At 36.1% G+C, this 23,728-nt stretch overlaps 4 protein-coding genes across 7 annotated transcripts; 2 read left to right on the forward strand and 2 right to left on the reverse strand.

Moving 5' to 3' along the window:
* Positions 1-1,140: 1,140 nt before the first annotated feature.
* LOC122018844 (NAC domain-containing protein 82-like) lies at positions 1,141-5,634 on the reverse strand. 2 transcript variants are annotated; one of them, XM_042576283.1, is made up of 6 exons: positions 5,577-5,634; positions 4,117-4,584; positions 3,712-3,989; positions 2,350-2,655; positions 1,958-2,266; positions 1,141-1,833 (listed from the first exon to the last, which is right to left on the reverse strand). In XM_042576283.1, exons 2-6 carry the CDS (start codon positions 4,271-4,273, stop codon positions 1,792-1,794), a joined length of 1,092 nt encoding a protein of 363 aa, XP_042432217.1. In that variant the 5' UTR covers positions 4,274-4,584; positions 5,577-5,634; the 3' UTR covers positions 1,141-1,791. The 2 variants fall into 2 exon arrangements, with proteins under 2 accessions (XP_042432217.1, XP_042432218.1); XM_042576284.1 differs by having other exon boundaries at positions 4,117-4,298; positions 5,577-5,591.
* Positions 5,635-7,197: 1,563 nt separating this feature from the next.
* On the forward strand, positions 7,198-9,412 carry LOC122018842 (probable pectinesterase/pectinesterase inhibitor 51). The gene is made up of 2 exons (XM_042576278.1): positions 7,198-8,492; positions 8,589-9,412. Exons 1-2 carry the CDS (start codon positions 7,511-7,513, stop codon positions 9,260-9,262), a joined length of 1,656 nt encoding a protein of 551 aa, XP_042432212.1. The 5' UTR covers positions 7,198-7,510; the 3' UTR covers positions 9,263-9,412.
* A 5-nt stretch (positions 9,413-9,417) lies between these two features.
* Positions 9,418-20,532, reverse strand: LOC122018843 (snRNA-activating protein complex subunit-like). Of its 3 annotated transcripts, XM_042576280.1 has the most exons (12): positions 20,138-20,532; positions 19,994-20,049; positions 19,843-19,909; positions 19,708-19,760; positions 18,700-18,733; positions 18,526-18,594; positions 13,852-13,940; positions 13,053-13,143; positions 12,234-12,329; positions 11,851-11,976; positions 11,505-11,768; positions 9,418-9,718 (listed from the first exon to the last, which is right to left on the reverse strand). In XM_042576280.1, exons 1-12 carry the CDS (start codon positions 20,282-20,284, stop codon positions 9,437-9,439), a joined length of 1,374 nt encoding a protein of 457 aa, XP_042432214.1. In that variant the 5' UTR covers positions 20,285-20,532; the 3' UTR covers positions 9,418-9,436. The 3 variants fall into 3 exon arrangements, with proteins under 3 accessions (XP_042432214.1, XP_042432213.1, XP_042432216.1); XM_042576279.1 differs by having other exon boundaries at positions 18,526-18,733; XM_042576282.1 differs by having other exon boundaries at positions 9,644-9,779; positions 18,526-18,733.
* A 1,620-nt stretch (positions 20,533-22,152) lies between these two features.
* On the forward strand, positions 22,153-23,036 carry LOC122019034 (uncharacterized protein At2g29880-like). Its single transcript, XM_042576544.1, has 3 exons — positions 22,153-22,185; positions 22,269-22,406; positions 22,491-23,036. Exons 1-3 carry the CDS (start codon positions 22,153-22,155, stop codon positions 23,034-23,036), a joined length of 717 nt encoding a protein of 238 aa, XP_042432478.1.
* The last annotated feature ends 692 nt before the right edge of the window (positions 23,037-23,728 follow it).

The raw sequence follows: 23,728 nt of genomic DNA on the forward strand, positions 1-23,728 counted from the left end.
AAAGTGTTTGATAAATATTTTTTTAATGTTTTGTATTCGTAAATGTATTTTCTAATATACTCCCTAGTGTTTAATATCTTTTTTAAAATTCCTTTTAAAATTTTAAAGAATGATATTTAAGTGGCCATTAAAAATAAAATAGATATTTTTATTTTAAATATTAAATATTTTAATAGCAAAATGAAATCTTAATCAGCGTTTTGATATTAATAAAACATATTTAAAATTATTTAAATGTTCAAGGTGTTGGCGTCGAAGATGATTAAACTATATATTTTAATATTTGAATAAAAAATAAGTTGGATTTTATGTGTGCATTCAGTATGATATCAAGAGTGAATGAATTTGTCACTCTGAGACTTGGTGCGATGGTAAATACAAGGATGAGTATACCAAACAAAGAGAGTTTGATTCCAACATAGCGAGCCACTACTTGATGTGATGGTAAATGGAAGGACGAGTATACAAAGTAAAGAGAGTTTGATTCCAACATAACGAACCACTACTTGGTGTAATGGTAAGTGAAAGGATAAGTTTCTGAAACTCTCTCTGAAACAAAGAGAGTTTGATTCTAGCGAACCACTCATGACGTTGAATCATCCCGTGGCTCATCTATATTTCTTGAATTTATTTAATAGTCAATAAAAAAATTTTATAGGATTGAATCGGTCAATCCAAAAATGAATGAAAGGTAGAGAGACACACTGTGGCACGCTCGCCCCCAGCGCAAAGGTAGAGAGACACATGGACTAATAAGAGAGTGAAATGAATGAAAGGTAGAGACACATGGACCTAATAAGAGAGTGAATGATGATTTAAGTTACATTAGCACTTTAGATATTAATAGAATTTAGAGAAACATAAAGTTTGACTTGGCATGACTAAATTAGTTGACTCCTGTGCCATTAGAAGCCTCGAAGAAGTTGGACCAGAGATGCTTCAAAAAAGGCAAACAATGTCTGCTGTTCTTCACTCTTATACGGCTTCAGGTCACCAAAATTAGTAGAGGACTTATGCTATCCAGTGTGATAGCTAAGCATTTTATAAATTAAGAGCATAATAAAGAAATAATGATATGTTTTAATTAAGGTAAATTAAGATTAACAATCACATTGAGAAAGTAGCAATGAAATCTAGAGGTGATTAAGAAGAGATAAATATATTATTTCCGGATTCGAATACAGATCAGGACATAAGTTGACAATTCATCACTTGGTTCTCTTGCCAGGCAAGTGCAAAGAGTAATGGCATAAAGCAGTAGAGAGAACCCCAGGACTCGTCAATTTTGAGAGATGCGTTGTGAATGCTGAGCCACTGAGCCAACAAACACAGCAACAGATAAGATATCTGTTTATGTCCAGCTGTTGATTCGGGTGTACATAGGATACGGTATTTTGAATCGAGAGAGCGGCGGAAGCTTTCTTCAGACGATTGTGTCTTCTGCAAAGGAAGAGCACAAGCAGAATCGTGCAGCAATATCGTGTTGCTTTGCCTGTTGGCCATCATTTATTAGAACAATTGGCATCTCTCATGGATTTTTGCCTGGCTATACAACATAGAAGGAATATGACCAGCATGAAAACTTAAATATTCTTCAAAGAAAAAAGTTGTGCTGTGTTGAGTGCAGAAATTCGAACAGACTCAGGAAAGCCCCAGCTCATATTCAGCAGAGGCATCTGGGTGGGTAATGCTTCAGGAGTTCTCGAAAGTTTTAGGATCATTCATGAAGATTTCTGATGTTGAATGCCTCAAATGAAAGGGTTGCTGAAACTGGCTAGAAGGAATTCAGATTCAAGAACATCTGGGATAGGTAAATCTCCCAACATCTTCATCCTGTAGATACCAAGATAAAGGAAAATAGTCAGATTTACAATCAAACAGGGCTTTCAATTCAGAAAAAAAGATGAATTGATCAAAGAAACCAAACATAAAATAGACTGAAATCGGTTATAAGAACCTGTATACTAATTGGAGGTTGTTCATTGGTAATTTCAGCCACAGGAACCAGATTATTATGCATGGATGTTGATGCATCAGTCAGCAATGTAGATTGATAAGGATCACTATCCTCGGGAAACCAAAAATCAGTGAGCTCCACATACTGCTCATTTTCAAGTTCTCGTAGCATAGAAGACAAGGCAGTTTCATTGAGAAGGTCTGTGGAAGGCGTGTTGCCAGAAATCAGTTCCTGAAAATATGGATTTTCCTCAGGATCTACCCAAGAAGTTTCATTGATATTCACATCAGGAAAGGCTGAATCAGAGATCTGCAAGATAATTGTTACAGATCGTCACACACAATAAGTAAACATGTATTTGATATAAGCACTGGAAGAACAATGTCAGATACCTTGTCATGAGCATCCTCTCTAGGCGGAGAGCTATAAAGAATCTCTAATATTTCATCCAGCAGTATTCCATCAACTTCAAGATCAGGGTCGGAAGATGTCTCACTGACTGTAGAAGTCATAGTTTGCTCAGTGACAGGATTAAACGAAGTAGTCTGAACACCTAAGGATTCTGGACAAAGAGAGAAGAAATCCTCAGTAGTTGTGTCATCATCATAATCCTCTTCATTAAATGGTGCACCATATTGCTCCCCAATTTTAGGACCTGAGCCACTTTTCTGGAAGATTTTGCAGATTACATATGCATCCTGTAGAGAAAAATGAGTGATGAGTTACATAGAAGAATAACTATAATCAGGCAACACTGAAAATGACACTTCAGAGCACAGAGTGTAAATGCAACCAGTATTTTTACACAGATGGTCTGCTTGAAGGTTTATGAAGCTATTTGGCAGATTATGCAGATGTAGGTCCTAGACAAAGGCCTCAACTATGACCAATGCTCAAATTAAGAACAGTTAATGTGTGATGTATTCAGTGCCTAATATCTGAGAAAAGTTGCTGCCTAGGATAGAATAGACATCTATAATTGTCCTGGCATCTATTTCATAGGTCACCATGCACAAGAAAGCTGTTTATGCAGTAAAAATCCAACAAGCAAGACAGATTTTACCAATTTGAAACTAATCTCAATTGATTGGTTTAAACTACTTAATAGGAGCCAACAGCTATAATCAGAAATCATCAATAAGAAATATATCCAAATAGAACAATAATTAAACATAGAAAACCTAAGTCTCGAAATACCTTTACGACAAACAAATCAGCTTCCTAATGTGAAGCATTGCAGTGCATCTGTACATCTTTTGTCTCATGTAGTAAAGTTCCTCCATTTGGCACCTATTCTACTGAACATTCCAATAATCCGAGAAAAACTTATCATCAACGGGAATAGATTCATGGATGAGTGAAAATTACGTGACACATGCCAATATGCACCTTCACGAAAGTCTAGTTCTAGTCTTGATCATTCTAGGATTTTCTACCTGTTCATCCCTTTTGAATTGAAAATTTGGTCTTATTGCTATGCATTGAAAATGTTCCTTTGCAATGCAGATTCGAAGACCCAATAAAAATAACATTTAGCCTATACATTGACCTTCCTAATGGTGGAACAATTGCATGGTAGGCTACAATGCTTACTTGGACACTGACACAAGGTTACTAGACAATACACTAAACAAAGAATGTTAACAGGAGCATATAATAGCAGAGCACTAACATTGTATAGGATACTATCAATTGAGAACATATCAGAAAGAGCATTAAAGATTGTTTAAATAATTTTGAAAATCAAGAACAACCTGAAAGAATCCAGCATCAACCAATTCCTTGCTTTCAAGTCTGTACTCATACATCATCCAGTCAGTCCTGTTGCCTTTAGGAGGCTTTCCTACATGAAAAACTAAAGATTTTCTCATTCCAATGGTAGAAGAGTTGTGAATTATAGCTTTATCCTTTCCAGTAGCTTTCCAGTAACCATTTTCAGTTGTGCGTTTTGCTCTAGAGCCGTTAGGATATTTTCTATCTCGAGGACAGAAGAAGTACCACTCCAGATCTTTGCTACGCAACTGAGATTTGTCTGTATATAAAAATAAGTAGCCTGCTTAGAAACAATGGCAATTTGAAGATAAAGGAAGAAGTATAGAATGGAATACGTATTCATGTATTTGTGTGTGTGATAAAAAACAAAGAAGATATGAGGTTACCTGGGAGATCCCACGGAGCAAATTTGTACAATTCAATTTCAGCAATAGCTTCAAAACGCAAAGGCTTTCCCATTAGTTTCCTTTTTAAGTAGTACCAAACAAGTTCAACATCAGTTGGATGGAAGCGGAAGCCTGGGGGAAGTTTAGTCTTGGCCATGATGATGTGATTCTTCACAGTATTACTAAAATGAGATTTGAAAAGTGATTTAGTAGAACTTATAAGGACCTATCCACAACTTAATGGCAATGACAATCTCAGCAATCTTAGAACTGGATGTTTCACGAGGTCTTTGTATATCTAATAAATCCAGTTTCAAGACAAAATCTCAGTATTTATCAAATCCAGTGGCGAAATATTATTCGATGAGAACACCTCAGCCGCCTACGGCATATAAACCAAAAGTTACACCAAAGAAACCAAGGATATTCCTTTCTGATGTCAAAATACATTGATAAAGAAGCAGAATCCTGCAAGTAAAATCTTAAGTTAGGTAACGTTCAACAATCATCTATGCTTCCAAGATGAAGATAAGTGATAAGAAAGAAAAGAATGAACTGAAAAGATTATTCCCAAGTGAAAGTGAGATGTAAGATTTACCAATAACAATACATTTATCTAAATATTTAAACATATGTACACTAATTATATTGAACAAAGCCTTGTTACATGTTTGTGACCAAGCTGAAAAATAACTTTAAATGAATGTTTGGAACAATGAGTGGAACCATAGCAACATAATATATTAAAGAAAACAGAACAGAACAGAAGAAAAAAAAAATCCTGCGAGACACAACCAAAGAGATGTTAATCACCAAATAAAACTGGAATGTATAAAACAGTAGAAACATTTAACAGGAAATAGAATCAGAGCTCTAACATCAAGAAAATAGAACGAAGTAAATTTCTTATATAGTCGATGATACACTATAAGAGATTGAAAATGAATCATAAATAATCAACTCGTGCTCAAAGAGATCTACTTTTCTGGATTTTGAAAGCATATATCCTGAATTCAGCTGAGAGACATAACTAATAATAAACCAGCAAACCTAAATTCTAATATGAGGTACCTAATCAACCCTCAGGTCAAAGACGTCTATGAATAGAAACTATTTTCCAAAATAGATCCAAACGATTTGGGATAATCATCACAAGCAACTAACGCTCGGAAGACTCAAATTTTACAAGCGTTGACTTCGAACTTAAAGTCAATCGATCAATTACTCGGAGTTAGCATGATTAATCAACAGATCTAAGAACATGCAAACTCTTTAAAGGGTTACCAATCTAAATCATAGCCAAAGCGACGATCGGTTAAGAAACGCCTCATAATAACCAGAAAAAAGGGCAAAACTCCCAATCTTTCAATTAGAATAAAAGGGCCAACAGAGATCTACGATTGGCAGACCAATAACAAATCATGTTCGCAAAATAAGGAATTCAGGAAGAGAAAACTCACTCCTGGGGAACCCGATCGAAGCTTAGTAAACGCGCCGCCCTCGACCCTGTGGGTGAGGCGTGGCAGAGAAGGAAAGGGCTTTATATAGAGAGAAAAAGCCTCAGTTTTTGCATAGGCACCCATGCGATTTCAAGTATTATACATAATTCCTTACTTAATGGGGAAGTTCCGAAGTTCTTTGAAAATTTATATCTAAATCACCTACTTAAATTTAAAAATTATCAAATCACATATATAATTTCATTTTCGCTTCTTGAATCGATTACTTATGTATAACAATTGATTCAAGGCATTATTATGTTGATGAGTGTCTAAATCCATTATTACCTTGTAGTAGTTGATTAAAAAAATTAATTTATATTAAAAAATTATTACTTTTAATATCACGTATGAAAATAATATTTGAGGACATTAAGATAATAAGAAGAACTATACAAGTATATAAAAATTGATTTCATATCATTCCGAACTTAAATCATATTTTCATATGTTATATTAGAGTAATAATTTTTTTAAATATGAATAGAAGTTTTTGAATGCATTCGTGTTCAAAAAAAATTGATATTCTTAATATAACATATGGAAATTATATTTGAGAGTGTAGATATAATCAATAGAATTAGACGAACAAAGATATGATTATATGTCATTTCAAACTTTCTAAATATATAGTCAATTTTAATCAAGTCCTATATATTTAATATATTTATTTAGTTTTCTTGATTATATTTATATTCTTAAATATTAATTTGACACGTTATATTAAGAATAATGATTTTTTTAAACTAATTTCTGATCAAATTAAATTTCATGATTGCTACCTTATAGCAATAAATTGGTGAAATATTACACAATCATATAATCATTCTTAATTAATTTACCAATAAAAGGTAAAATAGATATTGAAAACATGATTTATTAATTTTAAAACTTTAATTTATATATTCCCAAACTGTAGTTACATGTTACTAATTTAGAATAAAAGAACGAAACTTGTAATAAAAATATCACTAGTTTTAAAAAAATCACATATAAAGAAGATAATAATATGGAAATTTGAAGGACGTGGATGCCATTTGATAATTGTGGCAGGTAGGAATAGGAATGCACTCCAGCTCATACTATTCGTCGAAGACACGAGCCCGGGCTGCCGCGTGGCAAGATGTGGTTGGAGGCTGTGTTTTGATTCGTTCAACCAATTACGTTTTGTATTCAGACGTAACTTTTTGTCTACATTTTATATAAAGGTTTTGCTACATTAATTAATTAGTTTTTATTTATTTTACTTATAATTATTTTCTTTTAAATATTGTGCTGGCTTTATGAATTGCTGTCCTACAAGGCTACAAAATTCTCTCCTTTCCATCCAAAAATAAATAAATAAATATGACACGAACCCGTCTATTTTAAGCTGTTGCAATTAAGGAATACTATGACTTCCGATTTAACATATTATAGTAAGCACTAGATATTAAAAAATCATCTTCATACTTTCCGAATTTGGTGATCTGATAATGTGATATGATAAGAGTTTTAACAATGCGAGGGAAAAAAAAAAAAAGTAAAGTTGTGTGGAGCACCAAAGGAACGCTGTTTGATCCGTTGTCAAAAACAGCAGAATAATTGCAAGCAACAAGAAGAAAAGGACGAGCACTGAAAGCTGTGTTTTCCCTTCCTCCTCTGTTTTCCACTTCCGGCCATCCATGACGGCAGTGGAAGGTAGGCATGCCTCCCACTTCCCCTGTTCCTCACGCGATCGCCAGTATTCTTCGTCAATTATGGTAGGTTTCAATTAGTTATCCGAAATTGTTTTCCCATTTTTTTATTATTTTGGGTCTCTAAATCCAATCTTTGGTAAGTGTTCAATCGATCGTCTTCTACAAAAGGATGTCCGTCTTGGTTTACGTCCCATTCCACATTTCCACTTCTCCGCCATGGCTTCCTCTCTCCTTTACTATTTGCTGCTGTTTTTTCTTCTTCTCTCCACCAACGTCAGTGGCCACCGCCACCATTCGCATCATCGGCGAGCGCCAGTTCTCCCCGGCGATGGAGGGGATGTTTCTGCGGCCATCAACCTGGCCTGCCGCGCCTCACGCTTCCCGGATCTCTGCGAGTCCGCCCTCTCCTCTCTCTCTTCGTCCCTTCCTCCCAACCCCGCCCCTGCTGACCTCATTCTCGCCGCCCTCGCCGCTTCCTCGGACGGCACAAAGACCGCCCGCGCCACCGCCGAGGACATCCTCGGAGCCTCTGCCTCCGACCTCAACCGCACCGCCGCCGCCCGAAACTGCCTCGAGTTTCTCTACCTCGCTGACCACCGCGTCGGGGTCGCCTCCTCGGCTCTCTCCGCCGGCGACCTCGCCGGCGCCCGCCTCTTCACGGGCGCCGTCGCGCTTCACCAGTACGACTGCTGGTCGGCCTACAAGTACGTCAGCGACACCCAGCAGGTGGTCGACGCCATGGCTTTCCTCTCCGACCTCGCCAACGTCACCGGCAGCGCCGCCTCCATGATCGCCGCCCTGCAGCGCTACGGCGCCAACACCTCGCTGTGGGCTCCGCCGCAGACGGAGAGGGACGGGTACTGGCCGGACGTCGCGGCAGCTACGCCGCCGCCGGAGGGGTTCGGCGCGGGTGTCGCTGGGAGTTGTTTCTCGGGGAATCCGGACGCGACTGTATGCAAAGAGGGCGGCGAAGGGTGCGACTTCACGACGGTGCAGTCGGCGGTGGACGCTGCGCCGGTGAACTCCCAGCAGCGGCACGTGATCTACATAAAGGAAGGGGTGTACGAGGAAACGGTGAGGGTGCCGCTGGAGAAGCCCAACCTGGCGTTCGTGGGAGACGGCATGGGCAAGACCGTCATCACCGGCTCCCTCAACGCAGACACCCCCGGCGTCTCCACCTACAACACAGCCACCGTCGGTGAGCAAGACGTCAAATATTTTTACAAATTCTATCGTAATGTCAAATATTTCTATCTAAATTTAAAATACCAAATCTATTCTTTATAAATTGCAGGCGTTCTTGGCGATGGCTTCATGGCGCGCTATCTGACATTCGAGAACACGGCCGGGCCGGACGCCCACCAGGCGGTGGCATTCCGGTCCGCCAGCGACCAATCGATCCTGGAATCCGTCGAGTTCCTCGGCCACCAAGACACTCTCTACGCCCACTCCCTCCGCCAGTTCTACAACACCTGCCGCATTGCCGGCACGGTCGACTTCATCTTCGGCAACTCCGCCACCGTCTTCCACGACTGCCTCCTCGTCATCCTCCCCCGGCAGCTCAACCCGGAGAAGGGGGAATCCAACACCGTGACCGCCCACGGCCGGACTGACCCTGCGCAGCCCACCGGGTTCGTGTTTGAGCGGTGCACCGTCAACGGCAGCGAGGAGTACATGAGGCTTTACAGGTCCAAGCCGGCGGTCCACCAGGTCTACTTGGGCAGGCCGTGGAAGGAGTACTCAAGGACAGTGTTCATCAACTCGCACCTGACAGAGATCGTGAGGCCGGAGGGGTGGATGCCATGGAAGAATGACTTCGCGTTGGCAACGCTCTACTACGGGGAGTCCGGCAGCGATGGGCCAGGGGCAAATGTGGCTACGAGAGTGCCGTGGAGCAGCCAGATTCCGGCGGAGCATTTGGGAGTGTACTCTGTTGAGAACTTCATACAGGGGAATCGATGGATTTGAAGCCCGCACAAGTTGCTGTTACTTGAGAATCAAAGAAAGGCGTGATTGGGGTCATAGCCAAAATCTAACAAAATAATGATACCAAGTAGATGAAAGCATGTCTTTGAGCCCCTTTCAAAATTTCAAACCAAATAAAATTGAAAAGGGCGAGGGAATGAACCATCAAGCATATGATTATTCGTGAAAATAATCAAATACAGTGTGAGGGTACAACAAGGAGTTGTCCTCCTTGTAATGAAGTAGAAAATAGCATTTGATGCAGAAATAACAAGGGTTCTTTGGAGCCCACTTATCGTCGACTGTCATCTTTGTTGCGATATATATTTCACAGACTGAGCATTTCCTGTAGCGTGGTCGTAGTGTAGAAGTAAGGAGTGGGTACTCGGCCCGATTCTGAACATCTTCGGGATGGATCAGTCTCATGTCTCTGATCACTATGCTGTGCTTGCAGTTGCCCTGATCAATTCCAAGAAACTAATGAGACTGCAACTATAGAACCAGGAAGGTTATGGTATACCTGGAGCAAGTAACTCAGAATGATATTGCATGTCGATGAAAAATGCCTCTCGTAAATTCGATCATGAACAAAAATGATAACAATAAATAACAAAAACAATATAACTAAATTGTGTAGCAGACCTCATAAACATAAAATGGAGGAAATTAAAGAGAGAGATACAATGTCCAGTTGACGTGTGATAGAAAGTCTAGCTCGTCAGGAATTTGTAGCTATTTATTTTATGGGATTCACTATTCCATTTAAAACAAAAAAAAAACTAAACTAAGATTTTCAGTTTGATTTAGTTCATATTAAGTAGAAGTCCTGTCCTGCTCTAGTTTAAGTTATGTCAAAGTCAAAATTTTTGCATTTCATCACAAGGCTAAGTGCTTGTTATGCAGTGGTTAGATAGGTAGCACAACATGCATATTAAAAGGTGCATATCAAACAATTGGTAGTATAGAATGCAAACCAATTGGATGCATTGAACTGATTACAAGGCAAGAAACAGTTCTGTTTCAGTTGATGCAGGGAAAAATTACCCATCTGCCAATCGACCAAATTGAAACCAAAACCAAATAGGCAAAATCAGAACTTGATAATCATGCATTGCTCCTAAAAGCTTGAGCACCAAGGAGACAGATGCAGCTGCTTGGCACAAGCACTCTCTCTCTCTCTCTCTCTCTCACACACACACACACACACATTGATCTGATCATGCAAAGAACAATCTCTCACTATCTCACGCAAAGGAAGAAGATAGGTGAAGAGGAATCTCAACACTAACCTTCCAGCACTCTTTTCCCGATTAAATATCAAATTGGAGAAAACAAGAAAGACTCAAGTCCAAAGACAAACAAATAAATAAAACTTCAATTACACCAGTGAGCACTCATCTTAAAACCTGATTAATCTTTGCTCATTCAACTTCAAACTAAAACGAATTTAGACTCAGTTACCGACAATAAAATAGGAAATTTGGCTTAGCTTAGACATAGCAATTACAGTATTAAATTGAGGAATAATATAGTTATACAAATTTTTCTATGTATTATTAACTCGATGACTTATGAAATTAATATATTTCAAATTTTGCCAGTAAATAGGTCAAGTGGGAGGAATAAAGGTGGCATTGGTCAAAAACAAAGCAGGCATGACCAATCCAACACTAGGTCAGCACTAACATTGTTATGTTTTAGCAAGAGATTGGAACAAGTAGAAAAACCAAAATGTTGAACCTCAGTATGAAATTGTGAATTTTTAGAAACAAATGAAGGGGCATGAACATCTTACATCTCAATACTAAATAGAGAAAGTTGAAGTTTTGGGTATTGATCCAATATATATAACGTCAATTAAAAATGCAATGTGGCTTGGGCACTGATACTCCTTTCCAAGACGTGGATAAAATAAAGTCCTGATAGATGTTGAACAACTTACTATGGATATCACAATAGATGAACTAAATAGAAATAGTAAAGCAAATTCCATCGTGCATTAGGTTAGAGATAGTACATATACAGAAGTTCGGATCAACAGAATATTGAATCAATTCTTCAAAAGCATGGATTACGCGAATAAAAGATAATTATAAAACCTTTTGTGAGGAGAGTTCCATTGATGAGCTTTTGAGAAAATATTTTTTTACTAACATTATTTTAGTAAGAAGCAATGGAGAAACCCCAAGTTTTGATGCAACTACTTGAGCCTAATTAAACCTGAAAGAAAGAAAGCATTTCGCACCTGGTGGCAATAGAGATAACTAGAACCCAATCTGAATCCTCCGAGATCAGAAAATCTAGTCTTATGCATATCCACAGATCTGAAATTAGGTAAGCTTGAGACTTTCATGTCCCCTAAAAGCTTCTTTTGTTCTTTCTTCAGCCCACCAGACAAGATGTAATCCCATTTTTTAACTGCCTCGTCATTGTTATTCTTAAGCCAATCAAATATAGGTTTGCTATAGTCAATAGAAGAAGGATCCTTCAAATCATTGCAAAAGGTATCCTGCATGAAGGCCAATCTCTATATAGTCAACTACTGTATAAAATCAGGAATAGCACAAATCAGAAATAGGGAAAGCTGTTACTTCAATAAGGAAATATCCAGAATTATCATGCACCCCTGCTGTATCCATCAATTTATTGGTCAAACAATATATGTGATTCTTCAATTCCGAAAGGGTTTGGCTCCCCAAAGCTAAAAATTCTTGGTTCTGCATGACATTTCAGGGTTTATTAGAAGTATTCTAGTGAACCATGGAAGTCCTAAACTATATAAGCAAAGGTTTTTGAAATTGAAATTTTGTGATGAAATTATCTACTACATAAAAAAATGCTTTACAAAAGCATTGATCACAAGTTATTGCAACTGTCATGCCATAAAATCCACATTTCTGAAAATTATACAATTACTGTAGGGAGTGTCATCACTTCTAGTGCTAAGAACCATATAAAAGACACTCATTTTTACCTTTCTCCATTTATATTGATTGTCATATATTTCAAGGCAAAGAACCATCTCAGGAAACTGCACTGGAACATATTCTTGTGATTTGACAGATTTTACCTGTCCAAAACAATGCACAAACAAATTCAGAAAAATGCCTAAACAAAAATATGAAATTGATAATTTATTTAAGAAAAACATTTAACTAATCCATTGGCAACAATAATAGAGCCTTAATCAATGTGTTCACTGACATATTATAACTGTGCCATTGATAGTTTGAGCTTTTCTTTCATGGTTCTATTATAGGAAAAAATTATGCTTAATTTTGATCTAGGCTTATAACTGATATTAAATGGCACTAATCAGGATCATAAACCATTCTGCAATGTTGGGTTGTTTACCATATTGACTGATTACAAGGAACAAAGGATCCTGAATGAAGATTAAGATACTCAACTTTGAAATGTACAATAAACAATAGAACAGAGAATCACGACAGGAACAATAACCCCAATTTGACATGTTGGATTGTGTACCACAGTTTCCAAAGCAAAGAAGGATCAAAAATCAAGAGGGGCTTGGATTATGCTTTCAATTCCAACATAATAAGAAGTCCAGAATCTGCACTACCTCTAGACAATGACTGGCTAACGAAAATGACAATTGTTATATGATCAAAAGAAAATCAAATTAATAAGTATACTTTTGCAGTCAGATGGCTGAAAATACCTCAAACTAAGAAAAGAAAATTTAAGAAAAGGTTTGTCTTTCTTTAAAAAAAGATGCAGTGCCATACATCTTACAAGCTAACACAGTAAGATAAATTGTTTGGAGCCAAACCTTTACAGGGCGGGTTATGAACCTCAAGGACTTCATCTTCTTAAGTTTCTGTGAGGATGAAACTATTCCTTCAGAAAGCTTTGAGTTGCCACTGCATAAACAAAACTCAAGATGAAAAGAATAATGTAAAGCACAGAAAAACTTTGATGTTGTTTTTTTATCTAATCTATACTACCCTACTGTCAACCACTAGAGCTACCATCAAGTGCACAACTCACTGGCAATCCTCTGAGAGCATCCATTCCACATAAAGCGGACAATTTTAGCTTCATTCTCCTTAAACATGAAATATGGTATTAAAATGGATGTCTGTGAAGGAACAATATCATGGAATTTTGAATAAAGTTCATATGAAATTAAATAGCTGATGGCTTATTTTGAGTTACTTAAATATAAGGCTGACTTTTTCCAAACAATTATTACAATACTACCAGTTGTTTCCTATTGGCATTCCTTTCAGATATTACAGAAGATTTAATTTTTTTCTGCAAAACATAAAGAGTATACATGTCACTATATTGGTTAATATGTATAAGTCATCAATCATTACGACTACTTGAAGTGTCTATGCCTATTAGGCAATCTACATACATGTTGAAACACCCTGAAATCCTTCCAAGTTGCAAGTGCATTTCTTCTATAGGAGCATACTCACTGTTCATCTTCATAATTCATATACTTTCTCAACACAAAAGTATTCATGAAAAGGCAGGATGGTAATGAAAGAAATGTGCTTAACTAAACAAAGGTAGTTATTCATCCATTAAAGATCAAGGTGCTAAAATGGTGGCAAGCTTACCTAAATGAGTGCAATCTGGCTGCTAGCTTATCCTCATCCTGCCTTTGCTTTATCTTTGCAAGTTCATCCACTTTTGTAAAAAAAATCCCCTGAGGAAAGTAGCATCCTTTTAAAGGTTCGAAGACAAATAAAATTGAAAACAAACTTAAAATATTCAAGGAAATAAATATTCTGATACCAAAAATGAATCAATCAAAATATGAAATAAACAAAATTACAAACTAGAAAAGAAACCAAATTAGATAAAGTTCTACTAAAATTATCTTACACTCTCAACAACGTAACTCCCAATTTAAAGCAACTTTAAATAACTTAACAAGATCTACCACCACCAACAACAACGGCTATATAGATCCTTATGTGTCATTGGGCTCTATCTCTTACTGTATCATCTCTATACTTAAATAATTTTTAGCTTGTTATATTGTTGCTAACCAAGGTTTGCTTTTTGTCTTGTCATGCAACTCCACCTTTCTAGCCGGGCAGTGGAAAAATTATAGTGAGTGAAGCTAGGTGAAAGTCCTGGTGAGTGAAGCCAGGCAAGTGAAAGTCCTGATGAATGAAGTCAGACAGGTGAAAGTCCTAGTGAGTGAAGCTAGGCAGAAGAAAAATCCTGGTGAGTGAAGCCAGGTGAAAGCCCTAATGAGTAAAGCTAGGCAGTTGAAAAGACCTGGTGAGTGAAGTCATGTACGTGGAAATCCAGGTGGGTCAAGGTTCACCAGACACCTGGTGTTGTGAAGTCCAAGTAGGTCAAAGGAGTGATCGGATACTTGGCACAAGGAAATCCAAATGAATCAAGGATGACCAGACATCTAGTGGAAGAAAGTCCAAGTGGGTCAGGGAGGACCGGACACTTAGCACTAGACAGTAAGTCCAATTAAGTCAAAGGATTGACAGAATACTTGGCACAAAGGGAAAAGTCCAAGTGGGTCATAACCGGACACTTGATGAAGAAGTCCCAACAAGTCAAGGTTGACCAGATGCTAGGCAATGAAGAGTCCCAACAAGTCACGATTGACCGAATTTTGGGTAAAGGAACCCTAGACTTCAGTTTGGAAGTTAAGGTTTGGTAATCGACTAACCTAATTGATTACCATAGCTTAATCGATTAGACCAATCGATTAAGCTATGTTTGCGAAGTCGACAGAAAGTTTGGTAATCGACTAACCTAGTCGATTATCATAGCTTAATCGACTAAGGTAATTGATTAAGCTAGAATTTCGTAATGCGAGTTTGGTAAGCGCTTACAGTTGTTGTCGCGCGAACAAAAAGCCTCCTAATCGACTAAGCTCAAAAACTAGCCGTTGTGCGGCCATTAAGAGGCGTTCGCATGCGTTGTTTCATGATCTCTCCACTCCCTCTTCTCACGATTCTCTCAAGTGATCTCGCCAGCTCTTGAAGGTTTCTTAGAGTAAAGTGTTACTGCACTTCCAAGATCAAGAGGCGTTCCACACAAGAAGAAGAAGCTAGCTAGGGTTTTATTTGTATAAATCTTGTAAGATTTTCTTTGTATTCGCTTCTTCTTTTCTTCTTGTTGTATTGAGAGTTTGTACAAGGCTTCTCCGCCTTCGGTAGTTACCAATAAAGAGTGTTTTTCATAGTGGAGAGTATGTCGTGTGTGGATCCTTGGATTAGTCACCTCTTCTTGAGGTGGATACCAAATAAATCCTTGTGTTAGCATTGTATGTGTTGCTTCGAGTTCTATCCGCTGCATATCATCATCACGAAGCAGGCAAACGAAGAGTGACAAGCTATTTACCCCCCTTTAGCTACAAATCGATCCTAACACCCTTTATGTTTTAGAGGTAATTTACGATCACATAAAACACCTGACTGTATTCTATATAAATCATCTTTTTCAATCCCTACATTGTTTTGCAAAAATGATCCTAAAAGTTCTCATACAACTCATCATCTCATATATTTACAATTGTATAATTACGTCCAATATTGCTAAATTTAAATTCCATATATTTTATCTTTACTCTACTAAGCCTAAACCTTTCACTTCTAGTGTTTCTATGCAAGATTCTAGTTTAACATTTACTCCTTCACGTGTTGTATCTACCAAAACAATATCATCTATAAACAACATGTATTGCCTTGAATGTGGCAATTCATCCATGATTAGTATAAAAAGATAGAGATTTAAAATTGATCTTCGATGTAACCCTATCTTTATTGTAAATGTTTCATCTTTACTAGAAATGTTTCAATTAATTCGCCTAAAGTCTTCATATACATATCCTTAATTAGTTCAATATATGTTACCCTAAACAAGATCTAACACTTTCACAAAATTTAATTTTAAAAAGCAAGTTTCTAAACGCATTAGTTAGATTTTTTTTAAATTGTTAGATCAGAAATAATTTGAATTGATATTCTAGTTTTCTCATGATTATTTAAGTCATCATTTAATAATAAGTTTACAATAGTAATAATATTTCTCATAATTATTTAAACCATCATTTAATAATAAGTTTATAATAGTCATAATATTTTTGTAATCATTTAAATATTATCATTTTTGTAAACTTCTATGGAAAGTGATTGAAAATTATAATTCTGGAACTTATTATAGTTGATGATATTAGATAACTATTGTAGTTACTTTTATTGACCATGTATTTAAATCATTGTTAACCCTCATAATTATTCTTTGACTAAACCTATGAAGGATCATATTAAATAATTACAAGCTCCAACTAATGAGCACAACAATCTAGGATTTGAGCAAGGTTCTTCATAATATTTCTTAAGGGGTGCAAATTTTATGACTGTTTAGTATAATTCTTTCAATATGATTTTACAATTTTTTGTTGGATGATAGCATGGAACTTATATTTATCTTATAATCGTTAATTAGTAGGTATAATTATTGAATCTGAAATTACCATGTTGCATGGTGGATCTAACATCCTATAGTTTATTATTAATTATGTCTATCTCTATTATTGAATCTTAAAAGTTAATATAACATCATAAAAACTTTCTAACATACACTAAATATTATTAAATTCATGATCTGTTCAGATATATAAATATCCTCAGTGGTACATCTACATGGGATCCTCTCCAACCCCCACCCAAAACATCACAACACCTCCACCACAACTCCTCTTTCAATTAGAGATGACGGTGCTTCGCCCCAATTAAGATATGACCTACATTGCTCATAATTTAAATGGTGTCAATGGGACAAAAAATAGCTCGTACTGTCGGGCAAGGCAAGGCAAGGCAAGGCAAGTATGGAATTGAATTTTTATAATCCACCTAATCCTATATAAATTTAGTTATTGTTTATACATTTTATACTAATAATACAAACTATCTTTTAGATTTTATTGACCCAACTCTAATTCGACCCACACAAAAAGTAGGGTGAGGAAGGATAGGATAGGAAAAAAATCCTCATATATGTCCCCTTCATTTCCTACACAGAGCAACAATGGAATTGAAAACCCTACCCTACCTGGTCCCGTTCCATTACCATTTGACACACCTCAAACTCATTGACATCTCCAATTGCCAACTGCCACCCACCCACACCTCATTTCTTGGGCGGAGGACTTTTCCTCTCACCTTCCACATAAGTCGCCAATTTTTATGGATGACACTTCAAGCCCCTTCAATAGTGATATATACATAGTAATTGAAGAAAAATGCCTTGAAACTCACACCCTTCCAGAGAAATGTTTCTCTCCAAATGAATAAATCAAGCATAAAAGACAGCATCTAATGTTTATACTAAAAGTTAAATAATCCACGAACAAAGATAGACATAATAATAACAAATTATAAGATGTTAGATTCAACAATATGCTATCAATATAGCTCAAATTCAATAATTTTACCTTAACAATTTATAAATCAGATATCAATAAATCAAGCTAGATTATCCAACAAAAAAAAAGTAAAAAAACAAAAAGAAATAGTTATATAAACATTAATAAATATGAAAACTTAGAGGTGATAGGGAAGAGCCCACCCCAAATCTTATATTGATTTGTTCTCCAAAAAAATTTCCTAGTTGTAATTAGTTGTATTAGTTGGCAATGAGGTTACATAACCTTTTTCTAGGCAATACTACTTATCAGTGTCACTAATTTGTTGATGATAGATTTACAAATTTTAGCAGATTATATAAAGAGATTTATGTTCAACAGATGCTAGTAGGAAAGGTATAGAATTAGCTGACTTTGAACTCTGTAATGCAATTATTGTTGAGCTTTGTGCGAAAGAAAAAAGATTGTCATATGATGGATGGATTATCAAAACGAAGATATGGATCATAAGTGGTGGGCATTGTCACGTGCTAGTTTAGTGCATGATCACTTGCAGACTAATGAAGGAGATTTATAAACTTAGATGAATGAACCACAATTAATTTCAATTTAAGCATTTTGGATCAAAGTTAGGCCTAGTTAGTTAATAGTTCGCTCCACTCATTTGGCAGGATGTAACAGAAAAACTATGCCAATCGAGATTTATTCTGCGTCAAAATGGATACCTCGTCTGTTGTACACTATTATGCACACAACAGATTTTCACCATAAAATTGTTGATATAGAACAACCAATAGGAACAAAATTTAAAGTTGAAACTTAGTAATGGAAATTTAATGGAAATGATCAAGCACATATATCAAACTACAAAGAGAATCAATCAACAAACCTCTAGATCAGTAGCTCGAGAATCTCTATCAAAGCGCCTTCCTCTTTTTGTTCCTTTCTTCTTTTTAACCTTTTTACCCAAATCATTGGATTCATGTGCCAAAGTATCAGAATCATTTGATATTATAGAGTGATCCAAATTTATGCATTCAGATATAGAGTTTGTCAAACAAACATTTTCCTTCTCTGAGATACAACGATCTACCACTCTACAACACAAGCATAACTCAAGTAAATAACAGTATATGAAACATAATTAAAACAGAGGAAAATTGAGTTCACATTTTCAAAGAATCAACAAAGCTCCTATAGAGTGAATAAGTTAACATTGATGCAACAAAGTTATCCCATTCAGATATGAAACAAATTCAAGGGAAAAAAACACACTAGTTGAAGATCAATCAGGCACCAAGGATCCATCAGATGACAATCAAAGAGGGAGGTGAAGAGAAATGGACCAAATGGTTCTCACTTCTCACTCTTATTTGAAGAAATTTGAGAATGGAGTGGATTGAGTGTCCACTAGTTTGGGTAGGAAAGTTAGGCTCTATTTAAAACTTGAAAAAGAAAATAAAAACATTCTAGGTACACCTAGCCATTTTGTTCAAACTTCAATACATAGGCCAGTCAAACAAATTAGATATTCTGGGCAAAAACTGAAGCCCAACCTTACTGGCTAGGAATGAAACGGAACTGATGCAATCCAAGTAGGATCTTGAATATTTCATCTATTAAAAAAAGAAGAAGAAAAAGGTGGGAAAACTCATCACAGCTAGATGATGCATTGGATTTTTTAGACAACCAGATCTTATATGTATAATTTTCAAATCTCCTCAGTTGTGGATGAGAGAGGGCTAAGTAGAATTTAAGTGCTACTTCTTAAAAAGGGAACTTGTCCTCTTCACTGTCTCTCTCCTTTCCCTTTCATTTCTTTTCTCTTAATTCTATATCTCTCTACCTGGTTTTTCTTTCATTTTATCAAATAATCAAGCCTAATGAAGGGGTATCATTTGGACTAAAGTCCCAAATGTAATTGCAGAATTGAATGGGTTCCGGAGGCTCCAGGATTGCAGAAGAATGATAGTGCAGTTTGTGGATTAAATCTTATTGATTTAATTGCACATGGACCAAAATAGCATGCTTCGTTTTGTGGTAAAAAAAAATGACTTTAACCTAAACTTACATATCATCTGAGCACTCTAGGTACAGTTGTGAATCGTCAAGGCAAGCAACATCCTGCAATCACTCATAAATGACGTCAACCTTTGTTGAAAACAATAACATTAGCTTAGCACTCAAAGAGAACCGGAAGGCGCACCTTCACATCATCCTTAAGAGCATTCTCGACCAATTCTTCCTCCGTAAGAACCTTCAGCTCATCAACCCTAACACAAGAAAGCTATGTCATCGATACCATAAAACAGTCAAACAAGAACCAAGGGTAAAGAAAAATTCAACTTCCATCTTACGAGAGCTCATCCTCAAAATTGCATTCGCCCGTGTTAACCAACTCAGACTGCAAGCTCTGTAGATCGCAGTAATAGATCAGGGAAAAAAAAAGAAGGAACATTAAGGAGCCGGAAGCAAGAAGACCAGCCGAAACCGAGGATAACCTGGAGTTCATTGAGGACGTCGGCCTTGAAAGCAGAGACCGACATTAGCTGGCCAACAACGCCAGGAACAAAGATGGGGCCACCGCGGGCGAAAGGTAGGCGGCTGACATGATCCTGGAACTGCAATTCCTCCTCCGCCGCCTCCATCACGTCCGATTCCTCGTCGTCTTCAACCGGTGTACAATATCTATCTACGTACGGGCGCAGACTGGCTGGCTCAACCACCGGTTGTTTGGTGGATGAAGTGAGCAGCGTAGTGGGCAGGCCACTCCGCCACTGCTACGATGGAAAACCCCGAAGAGCGAAGGGGGCTCGCGTGCAGATGCCTCAGAGAGTCGCAGCGAAGGAAGCCACAATTACAGCCGGCGGCAAAGCGGGGTGTCTATAATTAGGGCAGCTATAGACCAGCAATTGGTGCCGAATATTATATAAAAGTAAATAATTTTTATATATTTAATTTTATTTAAAAACAATTCTCTCGATAAAACAATAAAATTGTCCTTGCATTTAGAAACAGATATATTTAATATTCTATTACATGATAAATTGCTTTAAAAATATTTTGAATTTTAAATTATCAATTTAAGGGGTGTATTAAAATTAGATTTTTAATGATTTTTCTAAAATTTAAAAGTTTAGAGATATTGAAATTAGACTTTTATAAACTCTTTACAAATTTAGTAGTATTCAAAATAAATTTACAAAGAGTTATAAAAATCATTTGGTATTCAAACTTACTTTTAAAGACTCCATAAAAGTTTAAAGTATCCAAAATTAAAATAGATTTCCAATAATTCTTAGAAAATTCTTTAGTATAAATTTTAATATCTTAGGTATTACCATAAAAAGTAAAAAATTGTCTTCTATTTTACCTAGAGATTTTGACATATTTTAATCGCACTAAACTCTCTCAAGACGTCTCTAGGATTTCTCCGATAAAAAAAACCTCCTCTCACGACCAAAAACTTCTCCTTCAAAGGTATGATTGTTACTATTTCAATTGTTCGTCTATAATTTTTCCCTTATTTCATAAGTACTGTTTCAATTGTTCGTCTATATATCTACAATTTTTCCTATCGCGATTGGTACCGTAAATATATCTGTCTACAGCTTCTAACACCGTCTCTAACGATTAGTATATACTTTTTTTCAACTATATGGGTCAACGTAAGTAAATATTAAATTATTATATGAATAGTGGAGTAAAATTTTTTGTTCGATTTTATTTTTTAGTGGGTGTTCGATTTCATTTTTTATTTTATGGAGCATAATTTGTATATGGAAAATTAATCGTAGAATTTATTATACCTCTAACGATTACTATTATATGAATAGTGGAGCAGAATTTTTTATTTTTTATTTTATGGAGCACAATTTGTGTATGGAAAATTAATCGTAGAAACTTCGTGTAAAATATTTTCCTTTTGTGGTTCATAGGTGGTTCTTTTTGCATCATTCTAACTCAAAATCAACTTTGAAATGTTGCTGGTTTTGGATTTATATAATTTGGGAAAAATGGAGCAACTGCTCTATGTTATGCAATTTCCAATATTCATTTTAGCAAAGAACAAAGGATCAAAGAAGATATCAATTATTTGTCAATTTTTAATTATACCATGAAGGTAGAAGTCAACACATATACATGATGACTTGCTTTCATAAACATATGCAAATATGTAATCGAAAATGTATGAACTTTGAGGCATTAGGGAGAGCATATAAATAACATAGTATTTTATTTTCATTAAAGGAGTCAATGAAAACCTCATATAATTTAATAGTAAAATTAATAAATTAAAAAGCATTTGATTGTTGAAGTTTTCTTTTTCGGTTTAATTCGTTGCATAAGGTAAACTTTTATTATGAAACAACAAAGAATATTGTTATATATGTGCTCATACACCATTTTTTCTATCTTATGCATGCTAAAGAAGTACTATCAATGGGAGATTCACAAGCAAAATATAATATATACACTACGGAGGAGAGCAATGAATTATTAAGACTTATAGTTGATGCTGCAATGCGAGGATAGCGTGATAGGAATGGTGTGTTGAACAAAAGAACAGTGGAAATAAAAATACTTCCCACTCTTAATGCAAAACTTGGGTGTGAAAAGACTTTTGCACAGTATCAAAGCCGTTTGAAGTGGTTCAAACAACGATATAACAACTACTGTAAGCTTATACGTCATAGTTCTGGGTTTGGATGGGATTCTATGACAAAGAAATTCACAGCTAGTGATGAAATATGGGAGGATTATTTTAAGGTTAGAATAATAAATTGTATATTTACAAACTGTATATTTACAATTAGGATTTGAATTGCACTTATGATTTTTGTTCTTTGGCAGTCTCACCCTAAGCATGAACATTATCGGACTGATACTTTTGAGGATTATGAAGACTTAAGACTTGTAGTTGGGAATGGAACTGCTACGGGAAAAGACGCAATTGGACTTGGAGATGACACTGATGCGAGAACCTTTGAGACAGAAGAAAATGGGGATACTAACTTATTAGATGATTACGTGTTTGATCACAACAGTGGTGAATTCATACAAAGCAATAGGCAAGAATCTTCATATCAACCTCTATTTTCTGAGGACCTTGCTTCACCATTACCATCTCAACCTATGAGTTCCGAGGTTCCACGAGCAACTAGAAAACGAGATAGGACCGAATTTGAAGCAAAATCAAGCACTTCAAAGAATATAGACCCATATGTTTTAAATAAGCTCTCTTACACCATTGAGAAAGCATCTTCTAAGATTGAATTAGTTGACGTTGCAGATGACAATTGTTGGGATGCTATAAAAGAAGTCCCAAACTTGGATAATCATACTCGTTACAAAGCGCTTGACTGGCTCAATACTAGAGGAAAGAAGGTGGCTTCTTGAAAATGACAATTGAAGAGCGTTTGGAGTGGATAGATTTAAAAATGAGTGAATGACTATTTTTGGGGGCATAAATTAGCAATTAATGTTAGAATTTTTATTTATAGTATTCTGAATTGTTTTCTAATTATTGAACTAGTAGCGAATTATTAGCTCTTGAATTCTTTCTAGTTCTACATGTTTTGGATTGTTTATTGAACACATCTTTATTTTGGTTATGCATAGTATATTTTTTCATGAATTCGTAGATATTCTTTCATTTTAATTCCTTGTTTAATGTCAGGTGTTTAAATGGCAAATATCAATATGCATGAAGTAGATGAACAAATGGAAGAAGAAGAATTGCAAGAGGAGTTGCATGAAACCATTGAGTATTTGTTGATAGAAATTTCCAAAACCCTCTACGTGCTATATCAGTATATAACAAACATACAGGACGAACGTGTTCATCGTCCCTTAAATAGACAACCAATAAGTACAAGTGAATATAATTATATTCATAGAATATTAAAAGAGAATCCAATAAACTTTTGAGAAATTTATAGAATGTACCCAGACATATTTTTAAAATTATGCAAGATCCTAAGAGAAAGAACCTCCTTACAAGATACAAGGCACATCTACGTCGAAGAAATGCTTGCCATGTTTTTACTTGTTGTTGGTCATAATACTCGGTATTGCTTGATTCGTAAAAC

Source organism: Zingiber officinale, chromosome 9A (assembly GCF_018446385.1).
Source record: "Zingiber officinale cultivar Zhangliang chromosome 9A, Zo_v1.1, whole genome shotgun sequence".
NCBI lineage: Eukaryota > Viridiplantae > Streptophyta > Magnoliopsida > Zingiberales > Zingiberaceae > Zingiber > Zingiber officinale.

Bases quoted from the DNA above. Each gene is read 5' to 3' on its own strand.
- LOC122018844 (XM_042576283.1), bottom strand. From the start codon at position 4,273: ATGGCCAAGACTAAACTTCCCCCAGGCTTCCGCTTCCATCCAACTGAT. The intron at 3,990-4,116 runs GTAACCTCATAT...TTTTATATACAG, and splicing joins TGCTCCGTGGGATCTCCCAG to ACAAATCTCAGTTGCGTAGC. The intron at 1,834-1,957 runs GTTCTTATAACC...TGGTATCTACAG, and splicing joins AACCTCCAATTAGTATACAG to GATGAAGATGTTGGGAGATT.
- LOC122019034 (XM_042576544.1), top strand. From the start codon at position 22,153: ATGCTGCAATGCGAGGATAGCGTGATAGGAATG. The intron at 22,186-22,268 runs GTGTGTTGAACA...ACTTTTGCACAG, and splicing joins AGGATAGCGTGATAGGAATG to TATCAAAGCCGTTTGAAGTG. The intron at 22,407-22,490 runs GTTAGAATAATA...GTTCTTTGGCAG, and splicing joins TATGGGAGGATTATTTTAAG to TCTCACCCTAAGCATGAACA.
- LOC122018843 (XM_042576279.1), bottom strand. From the start codon at position 20,284: ATGGAGGCGGCGGAGGAGGAATTGCAGTTCCAGGATCATGTCAGCCGC. The intron at 13,144-13,851 runs GTAAGCTTGCCA...TTGTTTATGCAG, and splicing joins GCCAGATTGCACTCATTTAG to TGGCAACTCAAAGCTTTCTG. The intron at 11,977-12,233 runs GTAAAAATGAGT...AATGTCATGCAG, and splicing joins ATCAATATAAATGGAGAAAG to AACCAAGAATTTTTAGCTTT.
- LOC122018842 (XM_042576278.1), top strand. From the start codon at position 7,511: ATGGCTTCCTCTCTCCTTTACTATTTGCTGCTGTTTTTTCTTCTTCTC. The intron at 8,493-8,588 runs GTGAGCAAGACG...TATAAATTGCAG, and splicing joins CTACAACACAGCCACCGTCG to GCGTTCTTGGCGATGGCTTC.